At 46.8% G+C, this 25145-nt stretch overlaps 1 protein-coding gene across 3 annotated transcripts; it reads left to right on the plus strand.

Moving 5' to 3' along the window:
• The first annotated feature begins 4923 nt into the window (after positions 1 to 4923).
• PRDM14 (PR/SET domain 14) lies at positions 4924 to 24725 on the plus strand. Of its 3 annotated transcripts, none has more exons than XM_047727256.1 (8): positions 4924 to 4981; positions 6224 to 6947; positions 7506 to 7559; positions 7643 to 7800; positions 8958 to 9228; positions 13782 to 13984; positions 19520 to 19621; positions 24122 to 24725. In XM_047727256.1, the coding sequence occupies exons 2-8, from the start codon at positions 6248 to 6250 to the stop codon at positions 24347 to 24349; spliced, it is 1716 nt and encodes a 571-aa protein (XP_047583212.1). In that variant the 5' UTR covers positions 4924 to 4981; positions 6224 to 6247; the 3' UTR covers positions 24350 to 24725. The 3 variants fall into 3 exon arrangements, with proteins under 3 accessions (XP_047583212.1, XP_047583211.1, XP_047583213.1); XM_047727255.1 differs by lacking the exon at positions 4924 to 4981 and adding an exon at positions 5635 to 5765; XM_047727257.1 differs by lacking the exon at positions 4924 to 4981 and having other exon boundaries at positions 6169 to 6947.
• Positions 24726 to 25145: the final 420 nt, after the last annotated feature.

Consider the following 25145-nt stretch of genomic DNA (forward strand, 5'->3'; position numbering starts at 1 on the left):
CCCGAAATAGGGAAAACATATTTTCCTGGGCATTTTATACAAGCATCATTCATACCCCATTGCAGACTTACTAGAAATGCTTTTGGACAGTCCACATTCGACCCGGATAGTTGATGGGTCATAGCCACAGGGAGAAATGGTAAATGATCAGGCTGATTATGCCATAAAGATCTCAAAATCACTCTTTTTAAAAAAGATTTTATTAATTTGAGAGAGAAAGAGTGCAAGTGAGAGAGAAGCAGAAGGAGCAGCAGAGGCAGAGGCAGCGGGACACAGGGCTCAATCCCAGGACCCCCCCAGATCATGACCCAAGTGGAAATCAAGAGTTGGACACCAACTGAGCCACACAGGTGGTCCAGACACTGGTCATCATTCTAAACTGTGAGGCTGTTGCTGGGAACTTCTCGTCTGCCAATGATACACTCCAGGCAAAAGCAAACCATGAGAGGCAGGGCATGGATACGAGTCCAAACCTCAAGATCCATCTGAAGTCTTCTAAATGAGCTGCAGATAATCACTGCCTGCAGGGAAGCCTGAATATGTTCTTATTGCTTATGCTTTTTCCCAGGGTGCATCAAAACATTTCATGGTCGGAGTAAAGGCTCTGAGAATACACAGCACAGCACATTCTGTATGATTCCATTTATACGATGTTATAGAACAGACAAAACTCATCAGTGGGGGAAAGAAAGCTCAGAACAATTGTCTCTGGGGTAGTTAAATACAGGGATTACCAGGGAAGGGGCTTGAAGGGGTGATGCATTCCTTTTTTTTTTTTGGGGGGGGGGGAGAGTACACTTGCATGTGGGAGTGCCGGGGCTGGGGATAGCAGAGGGGGAGGGAATCTGAAGCAGACTCTGCTGAGGTGGAACCAGACATGGGACTCGATCTCACCACCAGGAGGTAGGTCGTGACCTCAGCCAAAACCAAGAGTTGGATGCTCAACCGACTGAGCTCTCCAGGCACCCTGCATTCCATATTTTGAGAGGGACTAGGAATGCACTGATTTATGCAGTTGCCAAAACTCATGGTACACTGAATATGTGTGCATTTTGTCATATGTAAATTTTACTTTAAAACAGAGAACCATAGGGCGCCTGGATGGCTCAGTTGGTTAAGCATCTGCCTTCCACTCAGGTCATGATCTTAGGGTCCTGGGACAGAGCTGGCGTCGGGCTTCCTGCTTGTGGGACAGGGAGTCTCCTTCTTCCTCTCCTTCAGTCTGTCTCCCACGCTTGTTCTCTCTCTCTCTCTGAAATAAAAAAAAAACCTTAAACACACACACACACACAAAGAACCACATATATTGAACTTCGGTTTGTAATATTTATGCTGAAATTATTTAGGCATGAAGTGTCCTGATGGCTGTAATAGCTTCCTACCCCTTTTATTTTATTTATTTTTTTTTAAGATTTTATTTATTTGACAGAGATCACAAGTAGGCAGAGAGGCAGGTAGGGGGCAGGGAGGGAAGCAGGCTTCCTGCTGAGCAGAGAGCAGAGTGGGGAGCTCGATCTCAGAGCCCTGAGGTCATGACCTGAGCCGAAGGCAGAGGCTTAACCCACGGGGCACCAAGGCACCCCTTCTTACCCCTTTTAAAGACTGCCTAATACTCCTTCAATAAACACTGGCAAGTAAGGAAGTAAGGACACTTACCAGTGTCCCTTGAAAGACCTGGCCTCTGCTGATTCTGTGATTTCCTCAGCTGTCTCCACCATGCCAGGAGCCCTTCAGTTCTGTGAAGCAGCTGTGCTCCCTCCAGGCCTCAGGGTCTTGGCCCCAAGCATGCCCTGGACATGGAAAACCACCTGCTCTCATCATCTAGTTAACTTCTGCAGATCTTGCCAATCTCATAGGGCAGGCACCTTTCCTGTCCTCCCTGCCTAGGTCAGGACATGCTCCTCTTCCCCTTACCCTATATTTTCCTCTCTGGGCCCATCACAGTTCATAGCTGCACATCCGTCAAGTAATCACACAAACACTTATCTTCCTCATAAGACTGTTACAGGGACCAAAGCTGGATGGGGCTGCTTTGCTCACAATTGTATTCCCCGGGTCAGGCTTGGTGCCCAGCACATCAATAGCTAAGGCATTCGGGAAGTTTAATGGATAGATGATTAAAACCAAATTAAAATAAGATACCACTTTTCACATGAAAGATAGCTTTAAAGGATTGGCAATATTCAGTATTAGGTGAGGGTGTGGAGAAGCAGGGCACTTGGCCCTTGGTGGAGGTATAAATCGGCATGGTTTGAAGTCCTATCAAAATGTTCAACGTTAGGGCATGTGGGTGGCTCAGTCATTAAGCATCTGCCTTTGGCTCAGGTCGTGGTCCCAGTGTCCTGGGATCCAGCCCCACATTGGGCACCTTGCTCAGCAGGAAGCCTGCTTCTCCCTCTCCCACTCCCCCTGCTAATGTTCCCTCTCTGCCCTGTCTCTCTCTGTCAAATAAATAAAATCTTAAAAAAAAAAAAGTCAATGTTGGTACCTGTGAAGCCACCAGTTTCATACCTAGGTACTTATCCAACAGGCACGGTAGTATAACAATGTTCCCAGAAGTTGCTTGAAGTGTTGAAAAACTGGCAACAACTTAAATACTTTTCCAGAGGAGGCTAAAACACTAAGCCACACCCATAAAAATAATTTCTGTACTCTACAGCCATTATAAGGAATACAGTTAATTCTTCTGTACTGATAGGAGCAATGATTAATAGTGAGAAAAAGCTGCACACAAGTATAATCCCATTTTGTTTAAAAAAAATCCCACATACATAAACGCAATTTAAAAGTATGTTTTTTTTTTAAGATTTTTTATTTATTTATTTGACAGAGAGAGAAATCACAAGTAGGCAGAGAGGCAGGTAGAGAGAGAGGGGAGGAAGCAGGCTCCCCGCGGAGCAGAGAGCCCCACGCGGGGCTCGATTCCAGGACCCCGGGAACATTGACCCAAGCCGAAGGCAGAGGCTTCAACCCACTGAGCCACCCAGGCGCCCCAAGTATGGTATTTTTTAAAAAGGAATGTGGGTAGGACTAAACCAAATAAACCAGTGGGGATAGGAATAAACCAAACTATTCATCAGTATTGCTTCCGGAGAGTAGGGAGAGGAGGCAGTCAGCGACTTCTTTTACTTTATGATTATTCTAAACCAGCAAGTCTTATAATTAATTTTTTAAAAATATCTGAAACTCTATTTCCATAACAAGGCTTAAAGATAAGGTTCCCGTTGCTTTTGTTAAAATAAAGCCAGTGTGTGACCGCTCTAGAAAAATGGCGCCTAAGGACCTGACTGCCACAGACCACCCAAGTGTCAGCGCATGTCTTCAGATCCTACAGGTGAGGTCTGGGCGGAAGGAGGATAGAGTAATGGAAGTGGGTAGTGGAGTCCGAGGGTGGGCGTACCTCCTGGATAAGCCGGCAGCAGGACTTAACTGGGCCTTTCCAAGGAGAAGACCCTTTCTAGAGCTGCTGTCCCTTGAGAAAAGATTCGTCGGGAACTCTTTAGACTATTTGCCAAGTTCTCCTAAGCACTGGGTAGAGATCTAACACACGGAGAGAAGGAAACCCTGAGCTCCTTGTCACCCCATCCGGGATGAGCAAAGAACGCTCTCATCTCACATGCTCGGTGCGGCTGGGAAACCGGTCTGCAAGCGAGCAGCGTGGCCCCGCGGACGGAGGCCGGGCGCGGTGACCTGGCCCTGCACGTGCGAGCGGGATGCGACAAGGCGCGCACTCCGGGGGCCCTCGAAGAGCGCGGGCCCCCACGCCTTCCTTCCCTGCTCCAGCACCCGCGGCCTGGGCGCCCGCCCCGCTCCGGCGGCTCTCGAAGGTCGGTGCGGCCATGGAGGAAGCTGGGCCGGACCAAGGGTCTCTCTCCTCCGCCAGCTTTGGGACCTTTTCCCGCGTCTCTTAGCGGTCTGGATGCTTCCTCCTTTTCCCGCCCTCCTCCTTTAGTAACCAGCCAAGGTCAGGCCTGGCGTGATGGTTTACGCCCCACTTTGCAAAGCAGCAGCGGCTGGGGTGGCAAGGAACCTGGCCAAGGTCACCCGGCATTACAAGGGTTTCTCCCCCACCCTAGATGCTTGCATGTGAATGTGAATGGCCCTAAGTGCTCCTTTCTTTCCCTCAATGGCCGGTACACAGAATAAAAATGCAGTCTTCGAGCGCCGAGTACGGGTCTGGACCTTGCTTTTCTGAGTCCCGCGCGTCCGGGGTCTGGCGACTTCCCCGGGGGCAGCCGTGGCGGCGCAAGGGGCGGGAGCTCCGACTTCGAAAGCGACTTGAGAAAACGTCCCGGGGAGGGCTAAACGACCCCCAAGAAACCTCGGAAGCGTCCCGGACGCCGAGCCCACCGCGTCCAGGTGCCCCCACCCGCGACCCGCGAGGCCCCGCTTCCCAGCCCAAGGGGCGGTCGGTGCCAGCCTCCCCTCGAGGTATCAGGGACAAACATCCACCCGGTCCTTGGGGCTTGACGCCGCCTTCGGCCAGGCTTGGTTCTTGGGAACTCAAAGCCGAGAGGCAGGGGCGAGACCCCGGGACGCAAGTCCCAGCCTTACCCGGCGGGGTCGGGGTCGATGCGTGAGCACGGGGCCTTACCCGGGACCCTTGGCAACTCCTGTCCAAGCTCTCAAACCTGGAGGGGCAATAGTGCCAGCCACAGAAGGCGGAGGGCGAGCGCTCTCGGCAGGGTCCCAGGGAGGGGTTGGAGACCTGAGGAGTTAAATGCGCGACCCCCTGGGGACTGGAGGGCTAAAGGGAGCGTCGGCCAATGGCTGCGGTGGGCGGGGAGGAGACGGACTGAGGACCTGCGTGGGCCACGTCCCTTCCTCACCCTCGCCCTCTCTATGCCCCGCGGCCCCGCCCGCCCGCTGCCCTCTTAAACCCCCCGCTCGACCTTCCCAGCCCGCCCAAAGCCTGCTGGTGCGGAGCCCGCGCCACCGTCAGGGTCCTGGAGGCGCCCGCCCAGTGGCGGCGCTCTAGAAGGTGGGTGCAGGGCTGGGGCGCCGCGGTGGCCCGGGGCCGTCGTCCGCCTGGGCGGTGGGGGAGCGTAGGAAGCAGACGCTGGCGGAGTTCGTCCTGGGTGGCCGTTTTGCCCGCTTGGGGCTTTCACTCAAGTGGCTTGCAAGCCCCAAGTGGCATATCTTTGCGGTCAGGGGAGGGCAGGAGTCGAGCACCTTTGGGGGCTCAGGAGGAGCCGCAGATGCTTCGTCGTGGCTGACCTCTTCTCCTGACCCCGTGTTCTTTAATTTCTGAGTCACGACCCCGCTGGGTTTCCTTATTGGGCTCATTGATCTTGCCCTCGAGACCCGCCGGCCCTGAAGGGGCTCCCCTCCTCGGCCTTGGTGAACTTGTGTCCATTAAAACGCTATCCTTTCGGGGTGGGGGCGGTGGCCGCCGAGGCGTGTCTCCCACCTGGCCTGAGGCTCGTCCTTGTCTGCGACCCCAGACTCCCTAACCACCCAGGTGGAGTGACCGGGGTTCCCGGAGGGACTTGGGGAATGTGGCGGGACTCGGCCCACGTGGCAGACCCGGCGCCGGCTGCGGAGCTCTGAGGAGAGCCCAAGGTGGCGCCCTCCTCGTCGCGGTAGCGGGACCCGTGGGTCCACGGGGTCAGACCCTGTGCTCGAGGAGGGGCGGCGGCCTTTCGGACCTGCCCTTGGCTCCAGGAGCGCGTCTCCTTCCGCGCGAACTGCCCGGGGTCCCTTGACCCTGCCTTCGCCTCTGGGTACCGAGGAGCTCCTGGAGCAGTCGCCTGCTCCAAAGCCCAGTAAGGCCTCGCGCTCGGCTCCAGTTCCCTGGAGTGGGAGGGCCCGGGGGGCTCCGATCCACCCTGTAAAAGAGTTTTGTTGAGCAGAGGAGCGGGCGGAAGAGGGAACTTCAAAAGGATTTTGCAGGAGCCGGGTTTGGGTTCGGTAGTAGAGAATGGGTTGTTGGAAACCAGCTGTGCTTGGTCAAGGTGTGCTTGGGGAGGGAAGGCAAAAGCGACACTTACCGGGAACTTGGAGTCGAGCAAGATCCCGGAAGGTTTTTCGTTTGGGGTTTTGTGTGTTTGTTTGCATTGCAGTTTTGTTTTGCCTTGTTTGTGGTGGTAGGGCTTGCGGGATCGAACTGGGAGCTTTATGCGATTCCCTTGGACCCGAGGCTAGCTTGGATGGTGGAGGGTAGGCAAGTGGCAGCGGGGCCGCCGCGTCCCCGCGCCCCTCAGCTGCGCTTGCTTTCCCGCAGACGCGCGGCGCGCTGTTGCCGGGGATGGCTCTGCGGCCACCAGGTGAAGCTGGACCCCAGGACAAGGTGTGCTACGCGCCCGAGAGGCTCCAGCGCACCCCTCAACACCTGGACGCCTACTGCATGCCTTTCCCGCCCTATGGCCACTATGGTAACATGCTAACCGCTGCGGAGGAAGACTTCCAACCTTTTCCGCAGCTGGAGGCCGCAGTGTCTGCATCCCACGCTTTGCCCGCCTTCGCCTTCCGGCCGGCGCCTCCCTTGCTGAGCTCCAGCCTGGCCCTGCAGAGGGAGCCGCTCTACGACCTGCCCTGGTACAGCAAGCTGCCTCCGTGGTACCCAGTCCCCCACCTCCCCAGAGAGGTGCCTCGCTTCAACAGCAGCCACGAGTATACAGGCGCCACCAGTGAAGACTTGGGGCACATTGGTGGCCGAAGCGACAGTGGCCAATGTTGTGGACCTGAGATTTTAATTCCGCCGTCGGCTGCAAATGCTTCCTTGTTGCCGGAGGGGCTGAAGACGCCCCAGTTATTACCTTGCTCCCCCAGCAAGCGGTCTGAGGAGGGTTCCAGACTCCCGAGCCAACAAGGAAAGTCGTCTCACCGTTACCACTTCACCCAGGAGGACCTGCACTTAGTTCTGTTCGGAGTCATTCCCAGCGTGGAGCACTCCGTCCCGCTGCACCATGCAATTTCCGGCTTCCTGGTCCCCACGGACAGTTCTGGTAAAGGTTGTCATATTGGGAGGGAGTCAGATTGGCTGGGAATAGAGGTGGGAGCAAGAGTGGAAAAGGGGGCATCAAGGTGGATCTGAGACTGTCCCAAGTCTGGGGCAAAGTGTATATATTTCCCATCAGAGTATGGAGCTTGGGGACACCCGGCTCATTTCTGAGGCTCTACTTGCCTAAATGCATGATTCCTAAGGTTGGTTTTAGCAGAAGCTGAGGGTCAGGAGACACATGGTTCACACAGTGGACTTGTCAGCTGGGATCAGATTCTACCAGGATGTACCGGGTATCTCTTTGAGAGCCTCATGCAATTTCTACCTGGAGTCCCAGCCTCACCATCTTGCTTGACCTTAGTCCCAGCATTATCTCTGATTCTCAAGTTATTTAAATTTGCAGAATGAGGTTAATTACATAGCTTTGCAAGGGTTGTTCTAAGTCTCAAAGGAGAAATTTTATATGTAAAAGGATCAGGAAAAACATAAAGGATAATGGTTACCTCCAAGAAGTAGGGAAGGAAACACCTTATGAAAAATAAAATTAAACCCTTTTTTCTAGGATCCGATTCTCTCTGTCAAACTCTGGATAAAGACTCCCTTCAGCTACCAGAAGGTAGGCAGGGCTTCTTGCCTGGATTTCTGTCCCTGAAGGAATACAGTTTCCTCACTGGCTTTCCTACCTCGGCTTTCCGCTAGGTCTCTGCCTCAAGCAGACGACGTTCGGTGACCTGCGGCATTTTGGAGTGTTCTGCAGCAGCCTCATTGCTAAAGGAGTCAGGTTTGGGCCCTTTCAAGGTAAAGTGGTCAACGCCAGTGAAGTCAAGACCTTTGGAGACAATTCTCTGATGTGGGAGGTAAATGAAATTATGTTTCTTGTGGGTCCACAAAGTGGGAACTGACACTGGTGGGGAACAGTGTTGGCTTCTGGCCCTCTGGGAGAATCCTAGCCTGGGAGAGGGCACACTCTTGCTGTCCAAGCTGTCCCAGCTGTCCATTTTACAAGATGAAGAGAAGGAAAGGCAGATGCTCATTCCACCAAGATAACACCTCTGCATGCATTCTTGGTATTCTGTGGAAGAGTAGCAATGGAATATACATTCAAAGAATTAGTATTTGTCTATATTTATAGGTAACACCAGATGCTTTAGAGGTTATACACAGTGTACTGAGAACAGGCCAAAGAGAATAAAAACACATTTTAAAATTTGTGATATCATTTGCCCATGAAATTAGCTGTAGATTTTGAAAAAACGGATACTCTTGATTCTGATTGGGACATGCTAGTAGGACTCCGGTTTGTCAATATATCCGATCCCTCCCCTTGACCTTCATTTTCTACTTCTAGGAATATGGTTTATTAAGGTAATCTGAAATTCGGAGTATGTGGAGATGTTAATCACAAAGTTGCTTATAATAACAAAACGCTGGAGCTGCTGGAATTGCCCACAGCAGAGAAAGAATTAAAATATGGCTCCGCTAATATGCATGACAACTAGGTGGGGATAAAGCACAAAACTAATTGGTTGTCTTTAAGTTGGGAATTAAATGCAACCTTCTCTTGTTCCCCTTTTCTCTGCTTATGGAATTAACATACTCGCTATAGAAATTTGGAAATTAAGCAAGTGATGAGAGTAAGAATCTTTTAAAAATGCCACAGCAGGGGCGCCTGGGTGGCTCAGTCGTTAGGATCCCAGGGCCCTGGGAACCAGCCCTGCCTCAAGCAGGGAGCTTACAGGAAGCCTGCTTCTCCCTCTCCCACTTCCCTTGCTTGTGTTCCCTGTCTCGCTGTGTCTATCAAGTAAGTAAAATCTTTTAAAAAAAAAAAAAAAGAATGTCACAGCACCTATAGAGATAGTCTTAAACTAATAATTCTATTTGGGCTTAATACTAATAAATAATAAATATATTCAGTGGACTCATGCATGAGATTTGGACTATAAATTTTTAGTAAGTAATTTTACTTTATAGGTTGGGGGGGAATACATTTTAAACTTTGTTTTATTTTATTTAGATCTTTGAAGATGGTCATTTGAGCCACTTTATAGATGGCAAAGGAGGTGCAGGGAACTGGATGTCCTATGTCAACTGTGCCCGTTTCCCCAAGGAGCAGAACCTAGTTGCCGTGCAGTGTCAAGGGCAGATCTTTTATGAGAGCTGCAAGGAGATTTGCCCAAACCAAGAGCTCCTTGTGTGGTACGGAGACTGCTATGAAAAGTTTCTGGATATTCCTGTGAGCCTTCAAGTCACAGAACAGGGGAAGCAGGCACCTGGGCCCTCTGAAGGTGAGTGCACACCTTTGCCTTTCCCAGTGAGGCTCTTCTGATGGAAGGACTTGGCTCTTTTCTGAACATGAAACACCACCACCCCCAACAGCATGTCTGCTAACCTGTGGAGCTCTTCCCCATCAGAGGCTAATGCTGCCCAGGAGACTTAAGGGAGGGTGTCTCTAACCAGGGGGCACTACCCGGCTGGAGGAAAATGCCTTTATCTTTCCAAAGCTGCTGAAGCTACTTCTATTCACAAGGATACCTTTTCTTTTTCCCCCTTCACCTCCTTCCGGAGAAAAAAATAGAAGCAAAATAAATGGATGCAACCTCTTGCCTAGGTGAGCCAGTTTCTGGTTCGTTTCTGCTCAGACTAATACAGCCGATGACTCCATCAACGCTCTGTCCAGAGCAGGGCTTTCCAAATGGGGGTTGCAGTATCTAAATGTGGTGGGAAATCAATTTAGTGTTTTAGACCATCTTTAAAGGAAAAAAAATAACGGAATTAGAATAAAGTAGAATAGAAATTGTCGATGCGAATCTAAAGTATGAGCAAGCATTGTTTTGGTGAAGTTTTTGTTTCAAATGGAGATGTGTGTGTGTGCTGAGTCTCAAATAGAAAATGTTTTTCTTACTGTGGATCTTAGTTACCTTTGGGAAGCATTGAGCTACACTCTTGCTCTCAAATTTTAATGTGGATGTGAGAATCTGGGGATCTTGGAAAGATGCAGATTCTCAGTCAGGGCTGGGACCTGAGATATCCCACATTTCTATCAAGTTTCCAGGGGAGGCTGATGCGGTTGGCCCCTGGACCACATGTGAGCAGCACAAACCTAGAGAACCAGAAACCCACTCCCTGGGAGTGAGCCTCTGGAATTTGCATTTTTAAAACGCTCTCTGACTGATCTTTGCATACACACCAAAGCTGAACCCCTTATCTAGTAGGTTATATGAGATAAATGCAAATTACTCTATGCGTGTAATACTATGGAAGCCCACCTTATGTTATAATAAATGTAATAAGTAACAAGTTAAAAAGGAAAAGTGAATTGCTTTCGTCACACACTACGTGATTGTATGCATGCAAATCTCCCTTGTAAACCGAGACCCTTCAGAGCAGGAAAGAATTCTAAGTACCTTAATATCCCCGTCTCCTGGATCCCAGTGTATATTGAATGAAAGCAGAAGACATCAGGACCAACACGGGAAAAGCTGATTAGGGATGAGATGGTGTTGGGCTGGGAGAGGGAAGGCAACCCAAGTTTGGGTAATAGTGAAGCCAAAGAAAAGACATGCTCGCAGAGATTAGGAAGTGAATCTTGAACAGCCTCTTGTTTCGAGAGTCCAAATAATGAGGGCCTGTCAGAATTGTTTTGGTAAACTATCTTCCTGCTACCCCCAACATATGAATGGCGTGGGGATAAGGTCGGGGGTGGTGGTGAGATTGTAGGACTCTGAGGTCTGTGGACCTCACAGTTGTTTCTTACTTAGCACCAAACCAAGTAACCTTTTTGGTCACTTCCAAAGTGTACTGTTTTTGAAATAAAAGTGAAAAATGGATTTGAGAAAAATCCATGCTTGATAACTCACAAACTACAGTCAGCTATTACAGTGATCATGACTTTTGATTACTCAAGAATACTCTTCCTGAAATTTGTCTTCAGAAAATAGTCCAGAAGGGAAACCTTTTGTCCGTGAGGATTTTTATTTTCACTAATAGGGATGGCACCGTAATAAAAATCCTACGGACCAAAGGTTTCCCTTATTTTTTATTACAGCATTTTGCTCAATAGCGGAATAATTCCTACACAAATGATGATATATGACCGTATAGACTAATATGCAGAAATCAGAAATCCCCATCCGGTAACAAGGAATAGGGATGAAGGCTTAGAATAGTAAATGGGGTTGAATAATATGTATTTGGGACAACGTGTGGAAGGAACTTGGTAAACAATTTAATTCATTGGAAAGAATTATGGATGAATTCATTTCTATTGTGAAGTGGTTTGGGATAAGTTTTAAAAAGGAAAGAAAAAAAATAAAAAAATGAAAGAAAAATGAAAATTCCTCTCTCCTCTCAAAAGAACTGTTTTCCTCAAAGGCTTTTGGCGAGGATTGGTGGGAACTTCGCCTTTTCAGGTCTTGAGTGGGAGGGAAGAGTCTGGACCCTATGTGGGCGGGTTATTTGAGTATGCAGGCCTGCAGAGTGTGTGTTTTGGGGGATGGAGGTGTGGAATGTGAAGAGGGCTCTTAATTGTTACGAAACTCTGAACTGTGTGTGGTGGGGCAGGAAGCATCATTGTCAATATCGGGAAACCCCTTGGCTAAAAAAAGTAGTTGACCAAGGTGGGACATGGGGCGGGGAGGGGAAGAAAGAAGAAAAGGGAGCAGGATAAAAGCATTAGGTTAAGTTAAATTTCCAAAGACCTGAGCAGAAAATGTAGGCAACGAAGCCCTAATTAGGAAGGGTGGCTTGTCCTTTTTTTGCCTAAGCGGTTCTTCTGCACGCTCAATATTGAACCATGATTCTGAATTTTGCTGTGCTTTAGTGCTTTGAATTGTAATATTACTGATCCCTATCTTGTAGACCCTCTCTTCCCACTGCTGGAACAGGAAGACCCGGTATTTTTGACCAATGAAAATGCTAGCTCTGATCTAAAACCATCCCAGCAAGGGAATTCTGAGCGGATTAGCACCTCAATGAAAGTGATAGACATCCCAGGCAATGGACAGTCCTGGGGTTGGCCGTTGCCTTCCTGGTTATTTACTTAATGAATGGTTTATTTCCTTAGCCACCTGTTAAACGTGCCTGGGATGTAGTTATCTACTAACAAAGCCCCTGATGGATAGCTTCCCTGCAGACCTGGTGCTAAGAAGATTTCCATCTACAGACTCCTGCATGTACTTACTGCTGGCTCTTCTCTCCCTCCCTGGGGCCAGACAATGGCGTCTCAGTGATGCATTCACAGTCAAAGCCACTTGATCCTCCGGAATCCAGAGTGTCCTCAGCAGGGATGCTTTTGTAGGTGGCCCCAGTCCTCTCCCCTCCCCCAACAATAGACACCCCTGGACCTGGGGCCTCCCTTGCTAGAGTCCGCTGAACCCTCTCTAACCTCTCTCCCCCCTCCCTCCTCCATTGATAAAAACAGATTTACCTTTCTGGGTCTTAAGTCTATCACTCAGTGATAGTATCACTCATATTGGTAAGAGCTCAATAAGTGATAGGATTAAATTAATCATCATGATAACCCTCTGAATATAAGAGAGGGCAAGATAATGGTCATCCTTACTCCCAGCTTTTTGGTTCTAGCTCTGGAATCCTTTCCAGAAGTTCAGGGAGGCAAACGGCAAGCTAAACGGCGCCCCTCAAATAAATAAACCTTAAAAAAAAGAAAAAAAAGGGGGCGCCTGGGTGGCTCAGCGGGTTAAGCCGCTGCCTTCGGCTCAGGTCGTGCGTGATCTTGGAGTCCTGGGATCGAGCCCCGCATCGGGCTCTCTGCTCAGCGGGGAGCCTGCTTCCTCCTCTCTCTCTGCCTGCCTCTCTGCCTGCTTGTGATCTCTCTGTCAAATAAATAAATAAAATCTTAAAAAAAAAAAAAAAGGAACTGTAAGGTTGAAGTGCTCTTAAATAGGGCTGGAGGCAGGGCTTCAGCAGATACATTTCAGGGCACAAAAGGGAAGGAGAACCTACAAATTAAGAGATTGAACAAACATAACAAACCATAGACAGCAAAAAGACTTTGATTCTGAAATTGAACTGATTGGAAAATAATTAAACTTGTGTGTACACATGTATTTCTTTAAGGAATAAGAGTTAATTGCTTAGGTATGACAATATGGTTACTACTTTTTAAATAAGTATTAATTTTGGGGAGCCTGGGTGGCTCAGTGGGTTAAGCCTCTGCTTTCGGCTCAAGTCATGATCTCAGGGTCCTGGGATGGAGCCCCACATCGGGCTCTCTGCTTGGTGGAGAGCCTGCTTCCCCCTGCCCCTCTGCCTGCCTCTCTGCCTGCTTATGATCTCTGTCAAATAAATAAATAAAATCTTTTATAAAAATAAAATAAAATAAAAAGTATTACCTTTAAAAGATTGCAGTTTGAGGTATTTATGAACCAAAATGATTATTAGTGTTGAAATAGTCATGGAGGCAAGTGATACAAATGAAAGCAAAATTAGCTCTGAGTTTGTCATTGTGAAAGCTTGGTGTTGAGCCCATGAGGGTTTATAATTCCATTATTTTGACTTTAGCATATGTTTAAAATTGTCTGTCATGAAAGTTTTTTTTTTTAAGATTTTATTTATTTATTTGACAGAGAGATCACAAGTAAGCAGAGAGTCAGGCAGAGAGAGAGAGGAGGAAGCAGGCTCCCCACTGAGCAGAGACCCCATGTGGGGCTCAATCCCAGGACCCTGAGATCATGACCTGAGCCGAAGGCAGAGGCTTTAACCCACTGAGCCACCCAGGCGCCCCTGTCATGAAAGTTTTTAAAAATCCTTTTGGAGGAAGTTAAGAATGAGGGACGGGAACTGACTAAGCCACGGGCCCTTATTCCCCTGTGTTTGACAGAGGCTGCAGAAGGCTACAGATGTGAAAGATGTGGAAAAGTATTTACCTACAAATATTACAGAGATAAGCATCTGAAGTACACCCCGTGTGTGGACAAGGGTGACAGGAAATTCCCCTGCAATCTCTGCAAACGATCCTTTGAGAAGCGGGACCGGCTCCGGATCCATGTCCTTCACGTCCATGAGAAGCACCGGCCTCACAAGGTAAGAAGGAGGGCGGGGAATAAAGGGCGGCCCATGACTCCCTTGGCTTCCGTGCTCCTTCCTCAAACCCCTGAGTCCACACTGAGGGTCCCCTAGGTCTGAGCTGCTAGGACACAGTGCCTGATGACACAGGGTCTGTGAGGGAACGGTGCCTTGAAGGGCAGATGTGAGCTAGCGCCATGACAGAGTGCTGGGACAGATTCACAGGTAGAGAGGGGCGCAGAGGAAGGGGGTGGTCTTGAGCTGAGTCTAGAAGGACAGCGGGTGTCTGATTTATATGCAGGGCAGGGTTGGTCGGGGATGGGAGAGGGTTGAGTCATTCCAGGTGGGAAGGAGCCTATACATGCTTTTAGGTAACTGCATTTTGTTCCATTATCTGTGCAGGCATATTTACAATTATAGACAAACATGAAGCATGGGCATGACCCAGGGAATGGAAGGCCTTTGTGGCACGCCGAGGATTTTGTCAGGAAGAAAAGCAACAATGGCAATAGGGAGCCATTTTCTGCCACTCCATATAGCTGGTCACGCTGCCAGGCTTGGTGCAAAAAAAGTACAAGTGACCGTTGGGCTTACCTAGAAGAAAGGAGGGGACCTGGGTGCAGATAGATGTGGGTTTGACTCCCGGCCCTGTCAGGACTAGCTGATGAGGCTACCACCTGAGTGACTCCAGAGTCCCAGTCTTGTTCTTTAGAAAACTGAGAGTGGTTTTCATAAAATTGCCCTTTTGCACCCCTCCCATTCACAGCTACGCTTCCAGAAGAATCCCAAACAGTCATGGCATTAAAGTTTGAGTATCTTTATAATAATCTAAGAATTCCTTTTTGCTCATTAAAAGACATGTAATACAATTAGTTTTATTTTTTTTAAAGAGTTTATTATTTATTTGATAGATCACAAGTAGGCAGAGAAGCAGGCAGAGAGGAGGGGGGAAGCAGGCTCCCTGCTGAGCAGAGAGCCCAACGCAGGGCTCAATCCCAGGACCCTGAGATCATGACCTGAGCTGAAGGCAGAGGCTTAACCCATTGAGCCACCCAGGTAGCCCTACAACTAGTTTTTAACAGCCTCTTGGTGGTCTAGATCTACGAAGATATCCACGATACCCCGGACCCCTCCAAATCCCACTTCCCACAGAAAAGCACATACTTAACCAGAATTCTATGAACATTTGAAGTATGAAGTGAAATTATTTCTCACCCATTGATAGGAAAAAGGGGAAAAGTTACACTCCAGTATTCTGACATTAAAAAGTGAGATACTGTGTGTTCATCAACACAAGTGGCTGTAAAAATTATGGTTTGCTTATTAAGCCAAAACAAGTTGCAGAATATGTATAGAGTGATAATGGTTTTGAAATTTGAAATGGTTTATTATGGAGGCCACGCATGATGCTCACACACAAATGGAAAAACACCAAGTAATGCCTCCAACCGCTGTCATTTTGGGAGTATGATTAAGAACAAAGTTAAGAGAGCACCTGGGTGGCTCAGAGGATTAAGCCTCTGCCTTCAGCTCGGGTCATGGTCTCAGGGTCCTGGGATCGAGTCCCGCATTGGGCTCTCTGCTCAGCAGGGAGCCTGCTTCCCCTATCTCTCTCTGCCTGCCTCTCTGCCTACTTGTGATCATCTCTCTCTCTGTGTCAAATAAATAAATAAAATCTTAAAAAAAAAAAAAAGAATAAAGTCAAGAGCAATTTTCACTTTCACTCAGTCAACGTTTAGTTTTTTATTTCCAGTTTTTACTTTTTAACATGAGAAGAGAATGTATGCTTGGTAATAGAATTTGGAGAGAACCCAGCAAGCCACCTGATAGGCCATGCCCCACATGAAGACATTTAAGGTGTAATTTTTTTTCGATGTGTTTATGTGAACATGCACATATTTTTAATATACTTGGGGTTACGATGAGGCTGCTTTTCTGACTTAACTCTACATCATGAGTAATTTGTAAACTTGGGAATGACTGCATCAGTGACATGGATGGGCCTTCACTTATGTAACAGATCACCCGACGTGCGGATTTCTCCCCAGTGTGTCTGCAGTGAACTATACCCCATGGAAATCATCACAATTTTCCATGTTTGATGACTTCCTTGGGATAGATTCCTAGAAGTAGAAAAACTGGGTCATAGACTGTGTATAATTTGAAGGCTCGAATGGAGAGCTGAACAGCTTTCTGGGGAAGATGTGGGTTTATAATGCAGACGGTGAGCCTTGCCGTGAAGGAGGCAATGCAGGGTCTCCTACCAACCGTTGTCCTTCCATGCTGCCATTTTGGTAGATGAAATAGTATCTTGATTTAATGTGCATCTTAATTGATAATGTGGATTAAACGTTTGAACTATATTTTACCGGCTCTCTGTATTTGTCACGTGATCTGTCCACATGTGTCCTTGGAAAATAGGTCTATTGCTACGTGCTTTTGTAATACTATTTTACAAGCCATAGTTTATCAGTTCTAGGTTTTTATGTTTCTGAAGCTTATGTTTTTGGAAACCGAATGTGTTTAACAAGGGGTGGTATGCCATAATTTTCATTGGAAGCATTTTCCTTTCCAGTTAACATACCAAGTGATCCTAACCTGAGGGGATGTGCACCGCTGGGATATTTGTCAGACTTGCTGCGGCTAGATCAAAGGGTGTTGGTTAAGAAAGTAAAAGCTGAAGGGCTTCTTGAAGGTCATCAGAGCTCCATCAAGATATTTCTGCTAAAATGTTGGCTGTGTCCTTCACTTAAACTCTGGAGACAGTGGTGGTCTCGGGTAGGGGTTTGAGGGGAGAAGCTGTACTCAGCTGCGGCAATCTTTGAAATTGGGGGACCATAGACCAGGCTGTCCATAGATGACAGGGATGACAAGGAAGGCGTGGAATCTGGGAAGAGTGAAGCAAGGAGCCAGTTTTATGGAAGGGTAGGGGAATAATCATTTTACTTATTTGTTTTAAGGGTTTGTTTTGTTTTGTTTTGACAGAGAGACAGGGAGGGAGTGAATACAAGCAGGGGGAGTGGGAGAGGGAGAAATAGGTTTTCTTCTAAGCAGAGAGCCCAATGCGGGGCTCAGTCCCCGGACTACAGGATCATGACCTGAGCCAGAGACAGGCGCTTAATGACTGAGCCACCCAGGAGCCCCAAGAATAATCATTTTAAACTGGCAATTCAAGAGGATGAGTCCTGTGTCCTTCGTGTTCCGGAGAGTTCTTTAGTGATCTTCTCTTTGCAAACTCTCTCTGAGTGGTCTTGTCTTTTATCATGACTCGGCGGGAGGAGGCAGGTGGCGGGGTTCGTTGGTTAGACATCTGGGTGGCTTGGTCACTCAGGCGTCATGATCTCAGGGTCCTAGGATGGAGCCCCACATCGGGCTCCCTGGTTAGCGGGGAGTCTGCTTCTCCCTTTGACTCTCCCTCTGTTCTCTCTCTGTCTCAAATAAGTAAAACCTTTAAAATATATACATCATGACTATAAATAGCATTTCACATGGGTATGGACCTCTATCCAAGAATTCTGTCCTGAGCTCATGTAGCGTATGTCTAGTTGCATTCTGAGCATCTCAAGTGGAGTTTCTCACGGCACCTCTGTTTCTTACTTGTACTGCCAAGCATTTTTTATGCTCTTTTAGTTTTCTTCATTTTACACTAAGTTTGGTAGTTAGCTTTTAAGGTGGTGAAATATATTTAATTTGCAGAAGCTCGAAACAAAACATTTAACTTGAAAAAAATAAAGGGGGGGTAGGGAGTCTCCAGTGAAGCAGACATGCAGAAACTAAGATAAATCATTAAACAAAAAAACAAAAACATTCAGTTTCTTCATGAAAGAGAAAAAAATTAATTGACAAAAATGTCAGAAGATGGTGGGTGCATAACCAGCAGTGGAAAGCCCTGTATTATCACCCCTGTTTCCAACATTTAAAACCTAAATGCACCTGCCTCCTTTTCAGATGACTGGTCAAGCAAAATTAACGAAGACCACAAAAATGTCAGAGGAAATCCCTGAGTCCCAAAAGTTTATCCAGGAATTTAGAAATGTCAGTCCTCTCCAACCTGAAATTCCTGACCAGTGGAGAGAAGTTTGTTTTTCCAAAAATCATTGTTTCTTATATTCCATCAATTGCTCAAAACTATGCCAGACTTTTAACTTTCTTTGTATTTTGGTTTTGACTTCTAAGCTTTTTGTTTTCACTAGGATTTCTAATTCCAAGTGGAAGATGTAGTTTCCTAATTGCGTAATGATAACTGACATTCTTTTTGAAAGCGTTCTACAGGGAAACTTACATTGGAACTTTTGTTGCCTTCTAGGCCTATGAACTGCCAACTTTGGACAGCTATCATCACCTTCCTAGTTAGTTCCACTGTTTTTTTTTTTTTTTTTTTTTTTTTTTTTAAGATTTTATTTATTCATTTGACAGAGAGAGATCACAAGCAGGCAGAGAGGCAGGCAGAGAGAGAGGAGGAAGCAGGCTCCCTGCCGAGCAGAGAGCCCGATGCGGGGCTCGATCCCAGGACCCTGAGATCATGACCTGAGCCGAAGGCAGCGGCTTAACCCACTGAGCCACCCAGGCGCCCCCCACTGTTTTTTTTTTTATTCCACTCTTCCTCTTTCTTGATTTTCTTTTTGTAATATTGGGGTGTATCTTCAAATAATTGTTTTTAAAAGTACATAGTGAAAAAATTGAGTCTTTTTTTTCTTTTCCGTGGGCTGCATGCTCAGCGTGGAGCCCAGTGCAGGGCTTGAACTCAAAACCCTGAGATGAAGACCTGAGCTGAGAGCAAGAGTCAGATGCCTAACCGACTGAGCCACACAGACGCCCCTTCTTTGAGGACGTTTTACTTGCATATGTTTTTGATAGTTTGACTAGATACAAAGTTTCAGGTAGAAAACTTTTCAAAAACCTTCAAGGCATCTTTCTATTTTCTCTCATCATTTGATGGCAATTTGTTTCTTATCTGTTTATAAGTAACTGGTTTTCTTCTTTGTGGAAATTGTTCTTTATCTTTGGAATTCTGAGGTTTTAACAGAACATGTCAGGTTGGATATCTTTTCCTTTTTTTCCTGTTTTGTAATCAGTGAAGTACAAAGTACTGTTTCCGTTTGAACGCACAAGTAATAAACTGACAGGAATTTTCTTGTTCATTCTTTGGTTATTATCTGTCTCCTAGAACTTTGTTCTCTCCTGGAACTCCTTTTGGCCAGATAATCAGGTTGAATCTACCTCCTTGTGCTTAACTTTTAATTTTTTTTGTCCTCATTCTCAGAGAGTCAGTCCCCTAATCTTATTTTTCAGATCATGTATTTAGACTTGAGATTTGATCTGTTCTTTTTGCAGTATTAACTAAAGCATCTGACCAGAACCATACTTCCAGAATCGTCAGCGTAGCCCTGGGTAGTCTTTCTGCTGTCCTAATTAGACCCATCAGCCTGAGTTCTATAACCTCTGCCTACAGCCATACACTAGATAAATACAATATTTCACCTCTTACTCCCAGATAAACATAATGGTAAAATGAAGACATGAGTTTAACTGTATGTTTCTTTTACACCTTAGTGTTCTACGTGTGGGAAATGTTTCTCTCAGTCTTCCAGCCTGAACAAACATACGAGAGTCCACTCTGGAGACAGACCATACCAGTGTGTATATTGTACAAAGGTAAATGGAACTTCCTTCCAAGGGATCTACCTTGAGCCCTGTTTGGATGTTCATGGATAAGAACTTGAAGCATAAAGCCTGGCTTATAAGGAGTTCTTGGTTAGTCCATTATCAGTCCCATCCCCATTGCCACCCCTAAAAAAAGCTCCAGTTTGCTTAAGATGGTCAGATACGACCTCCTATTACCAAATTGGCATTTAAGACATGTGTCATGAACTATACCCCCGAGGTCGCTGGGATGGCTCAGTCGGTAGAGCATGAGACTCAATCTCAGAGTCGGGAAGTTCAAGCTCCCCATTGGATGTAGAGAGTACTTAAATAAACAAACAAGCCAAATTTTATTTTATTTTTTTAAGATTTTATTTATTTATTTGACAGACAGAGATCACAAATAGGGAGAAAAGGAAGCAGAGAGAGAGGAGGAAACAGGCTCCCTGCTGAGCAGAGAGCCCAATACGGGGCTCAATCCTAGGACACTGAGATCATGACCTGAGCTGAAGGCAGAGGCTTAACCCACTGAGCCGCCCAGGTGCCCCTATTTTTTTTTTTTTTAAGATTTTATTTATTTACTTTGAAAGAGACTAATAGAGGGAGAGAGAACACAGAGGGAAAGGGAGAAGCAGGCTCCCCGCTGAGCAGGGAGCCCGATTCAGGGCTCAATCCCAGGACCCTGAGATCATGACCTGAGCCGAAGGCAGATGCTTAATGACTGAGCCACCCAGGTGCCCCGAACAAAATTAAAAAAAAAAAAAAAAAAAAATTTATGCCCCTAATTTATAGGGAGACTTGATGATGGCACACATGATTACATAGTATGTAAGAGCACAGGCTCTCAACGTTCTAGACCAACATTGCCCAGCTGGAATCTAATGTACATTATACAGAATACTGAATGATAAAAATGAAGAGACAATTAAGTGGTTAGGGGTTTCTGGAATAGAACTGTAGTTTGACCATGCTTTAGAAATCTTACCAAAATACCTCATTGTTGTTTTTTTTTCCTTTATTTATATTGACACAGAGAGAGATCACAAGTAGGCAGAGAGGCAGGCAGAGAGAGAGGGAGAAACAGGCTCCCTGCCAAGCAGAGAGCCCAACGTGGGGCTTGATCCCAGGACCCTGAGACCATGACCTGAGCTGAAGGCAGAGGCTTAACCCTCTGAGCCACCCAGGCGCCCCACTTAATGTTTTTGTTTGTTTGTTTGTTTGTTTGTTTTTTTAAGATTTTATTTTTTTTTTAATTTATTTGACAGACAGATCACAAGTAGGCAGAGAGGCAGGCAGAGAGAGGGGGGAAGCAGGCTCCCCGCTGAGCAGAGAGCCTGATGTGGGGCTCCATCCCAGGACCCTGGTATGATGACCTGAGCCGAAGGCAGAGGCTTTAACCCACTGAGCCACCCAGGCGCCCCTTCATGTCTTATTTTGAGGATAAGCATCTGAGCTGCCCAGTGCTTAGTTAGCCATTAACCATATGTGGCTATTTAATAAGAATGAAATGAAATGGAAAATTCTGTATTTTGGTTTCATCCTCCACATGTGGCTAGTGACCACCAAGCTGGGTAGCATGGACATAGAATGTTTCCATCCCTGCAGAAAGCCCCTGTTTGACAGCACTGGAATAAACTGACCCTATCGTCAAGTTACTTAAATTTTTTATGATAAAGCCATAAAAGAAATGCAGGCCATGTTAGGGGGACATCTAAGCCTCCCAAAGAAGCATAAAACATTGAGTGTACCGTACCAGGCTTAGGGAAACAATACTGCTGAAGAAATTGCATATCAATAGAATGGAAATAATCAACAGAGAAAAATGAGGCTGAGACACGAGTAGACCAGATGGAACCAGCAGAGTGAAGGAGGTGACCATGAATTAGTGTGAAAAAGGCAAGCTATCCTGGGGGATACATTCTGTCTAGCAGAATATTCAGAGCAAGGTCAAAATAGCCCCACAACACATCCTGTTTCTGGAGTTCTTACTCTGATCCCCACCTTGGACTTGTAGCTCAGCTGGGGTTGAGAGATTCTCTGAAGGGGAACTAAATCCACTTAGGACATGAACGAGTTATTTGGCATCCCGGGTTAGACTCCAGTTACTTACACTGATGAAGACTGACATGTTCCAAACAAGTGTGGCTTGTGCACCTTCCTAGGTAGTAACCCAAGTCCAGACCCCTCAGAGTGTGGTGCTTCTCTCCCAGCCCCCCAAATCTGAAGCCACCAGTTCTACCTGGTGTTTTCTGTCAGTGGACCCCCAAATGGAGTCACTATATCTCTAATATACTGCCTGAAGGTGACAAAGGTCAAAGCATAGTACTGAAATGAATGAGGAGAAGGTTATAAATCGGGGAAAGAACAGAAGTGGCCAAGAAAAAATGTAAAAACAGCAAAGTACTATTGTTACAGCCATTCTAGAAAAGTTTGGCAGTTGCACTAAAAATGAAACTTCTTAACTGCCATACAACCCAGCCGTTGTCCTCCTGGGCACTCAACCTCAGAAGTGAAGGCTTTACCTGTACACAAATGCTTGTCGCAGCTTTATTCTTAAGAACCCAGACCAGAAACTACCCAGACATCCTTCAAGGGGTAAGTGATTGAACAGACTGGGGCCCACCCTCACCAGGGAGTACTTCTCAGCAATTAAATAGGCCTGGACTGGGAGCGCCTGGGGACTCAGTCAGTTAAGCCCCGCCTTTGGCTCTGGTCCTGATTCCAGGGTCCTGGGATCAAACCCTGCATCCGGCTCCCTGCTCAGCAGGAAGCCTGCTTCTCCCTCTCCCACTCTCCCTGCTCATTCTCGCTCTCTCTCACTCTCAGTCTCAAATAAATAAATAAAACCTTTATAAAAGGGGAGGGGGAACTTGGATCCATGGAGACCTCCATGGATCTCCAGAGAATTATGCTGAGTGAGAAGAGTCAATCCCAAACATAATCTTGAAGGGGTGAAGCAGTAGAAATGGAAAACAAATAAGTGACAGCCACAGCTTAAGAAAAAAGTGGGAGGTGGGTGGGGGGAGATCAGTATGGCTCTAAAAGGGCAACCTGAGGGCACCTGGTGGCTCAGTGAGTTAAGCCACTGCCTTCGGCTGGGATCATGATCTCAGGGTCCTTGGGATCGAGCCCCGCATCAGGCTCTTTGCTCAGCAGGACGCCTGCTTCCCTCTCTCTCTCTGCCTGCTTGTGATCTCTGTCTGTCAAGTAAATAAATAAAATCTTTAAAAAATAATAATAAGGGGCGCCTGGATGGCTCAGTGGGTTAAGCCGCTGCCTTCGGCTCAGGTCATGATCCCAGGTCCTGGGTTCGAGCCCCGCATCGGGCTTTCTGCTCAGCAGGGAGCCTGCTTCCTCCTCTCTCTCTGCCTGCCTCTCTGCCTACTTGTGATTTCTCTCTGTCGAATAAATAAATAAAATCTTTAAAAAATAATAATAATAATAATAATAATAATAATAAAATTTAAAAAATAAAAGGGCAACCTGAGGCGTTGTTTGACAAATGGCCCACATCCGCGTCCTGGCTATGACACTGTACTATGGTCATGTAAGAGGCAAGCACTCAGGGACACTCCGTAAAGGGTACACAGAATCTCCAATAATAAGGTTTCAAGTTTTTACTTGTTTTTTAGGGAGCCAGCACGTGTGAGTCAGGTGGAGGGGTGGATTGAAGAGGAACAGAGAACCCCAAGCAGGCTCTACACCCTGTGCAGAGCCTGACATGGGACTCACTCCCACCATCCTGAGATCATGACCTGAGCCAAAATCAAGAGTCGGATGCTTCACCAACTGAGCCACCCAGGTGCCCCTCAGAAAGTTTTAAGTTTAAAAAAAAAAAAAAAAAAGGGAACCAGAGATCCTGGCTGGCTCAGTCAGTGGAGCATGCAACTCTTTTTTTTTTTTTTTTTTTTTTTTTTAAGATTTTTTATTTATTTATTTGAGAGAGAGACAGTGAGCGAGAGCATGAGCGAGGAGAAGGTCAGAGGGAGAAGCAGACTCCCCATGGAGCTGGGAGCCCGATGTGGGACTCGATCCCGGAACCCCGGGATCATGACCTGAGCCGAAGACAGTCGTCCAACCAACTGAGCCACCCAGACGTCCCGGAGCATGCAACTCTTGATCTTGGAGTTGTAAGTTCAGGCCTTGTATAGGGTAGAAAGATTTACCTAAAAATAAAATCATAGAAAAGAAAAAAATCAGTAAGATGCTGATTGATGCAGAGACCTTGGCCAAGAGTAGCTACTCCCCTAATGCAAGTTCTCTTGGGCTGTGGTCCTAGATCCACCTACGCTGGGATTTCTGGTTGAAATGGAGGCTCCTGAGCCTCCTGTCGGTCAAGCCCTTTTTTATGAAGGTGGCTACTGTTGACCAGACGTGCTGCTCTGTAGCCTGAAAACCCAGATTCATCCATCAGAGAACTAAGGCTCGGTAACGGTGAACTTAAGCCCTTGGTCTAGTTGGCTGTCCCGGTGAAGGAAGTTTACCTTTTCTTCTGCTTTTCATTCTCTGCAGAGGTTCACAGCCTCCAGCATCCTCCGCACACACATCAGGCAGCACTCCGGGGAAAAGCCCTTCAAGTGCAAATACTGTGGTAAATCCTTTGCATCCCACGCTGCCCATGACAGCCACGTGCGACGCTCGCACAAGGAGGATGAGGGCTGCTCTTGCAGCATCTGTGGAAAAACCTTCCCAGATCAAGAAGCATTCTACTCCCACGTGAAGCTCCATGAAGGCTACTAGCCCTCAGAGTACGGGGACCACGGAAGACCAAAGGCTAGGATCCGGTCTGGGTTTTCCTTGCTTTTGGGGTGTGTCATAGGGGCAGATGGTAACTACATGGAGATGAGAAACAGAAAAGTGGAAAATATCAAATTGATTTTTGCCAGCTTGCACAGAAATGTGTTTCTCAGGAATGGAGTTTTGGTGAATTTATCTAGAAATAGTGTGAGCTGGCTATTAATATTGAGCTTCCGGGTCTGGAAACTCAAGACAAACCCTGAGAGAGGGACTATATTTTACTTTGGGGACTGGGAGTAGAGTTTGATTTTGTGATGAAAAAGACCCTTTCTCTACTAGTTGCCTTGGGTCCCCAATTGTAATATGGCTGTGGCTGTTACCTGGTCTATTCTTCATAGAATAAATTCTTTAAAAATTCATCCAACCCTGAGCTTCATTAGTCTTGCAACTAAGTGTTATGACATAAATTTAATCTCCCATCTTTTTTGGATTGATTTTCAACCCCTAGAACCCACTCCTCCCCCATCACATGACAGAAGCCTGTTAATTTGTTTAGCACTGTACAGAATTACTCCTAGGACACAGAAGCTACTTATTCACCTCATCTTGAGCTTTGTAATTGGGGAAGAAAAATTCTTATTACCAAATTAAGAAAAGCTTAAAAATTGCAGTCGACTATAAAATAAATGTTTTTGTATTGCTCTAGTTTCAAACCCGACTTCATTCGGAGAGACAAGTGGAATCTTTTCAGTTCTGATTAGCCCGTTCACACTAGTATTTAGAATGTCAAAAAAGGAGG

The sequence above is a fragment of the Lutra lutra genome, chromosome 4, assembly GCF_902655055.1.
Source record: "Lutra lutra chromosome 4, mLutLut1.2, whole genome shotgun sequence".
NCBI classification, from domain to species: Eukaryota; Metazoa; Chordata; class Mammalia; order Carnivora; family Mustelidae; genus Lutra; species Lutra lutra.

What these genes read in the sequence shown, in the direction of transcription:
- PRDM14 (XM_047727256.1), top strand. Translation starts at nt 6,248, where the DNA reads ATGGCTCTGCGGCCACCAGGTGAAGCTGGACCCCAGGACAAGGTGTGC. An exon ending in ACAATTCTCTGATGTGGGAG is followed by an intron (nt 7,801 to 8,957) that starts GTAAATGAAATT and finishes TATTTTATTTAG; the next exon opens with ATCTTTGAAGATGGTCATTT. An exon ending in AGAAGCACCGGCCTCACAAG is followed by an intron (nt 13,985 to 19,519) that starts GTAAGAAGGAGG and finishes TTTACACCTTAG; the next exon opens with TGTTCTACGTGTGGGAAATG.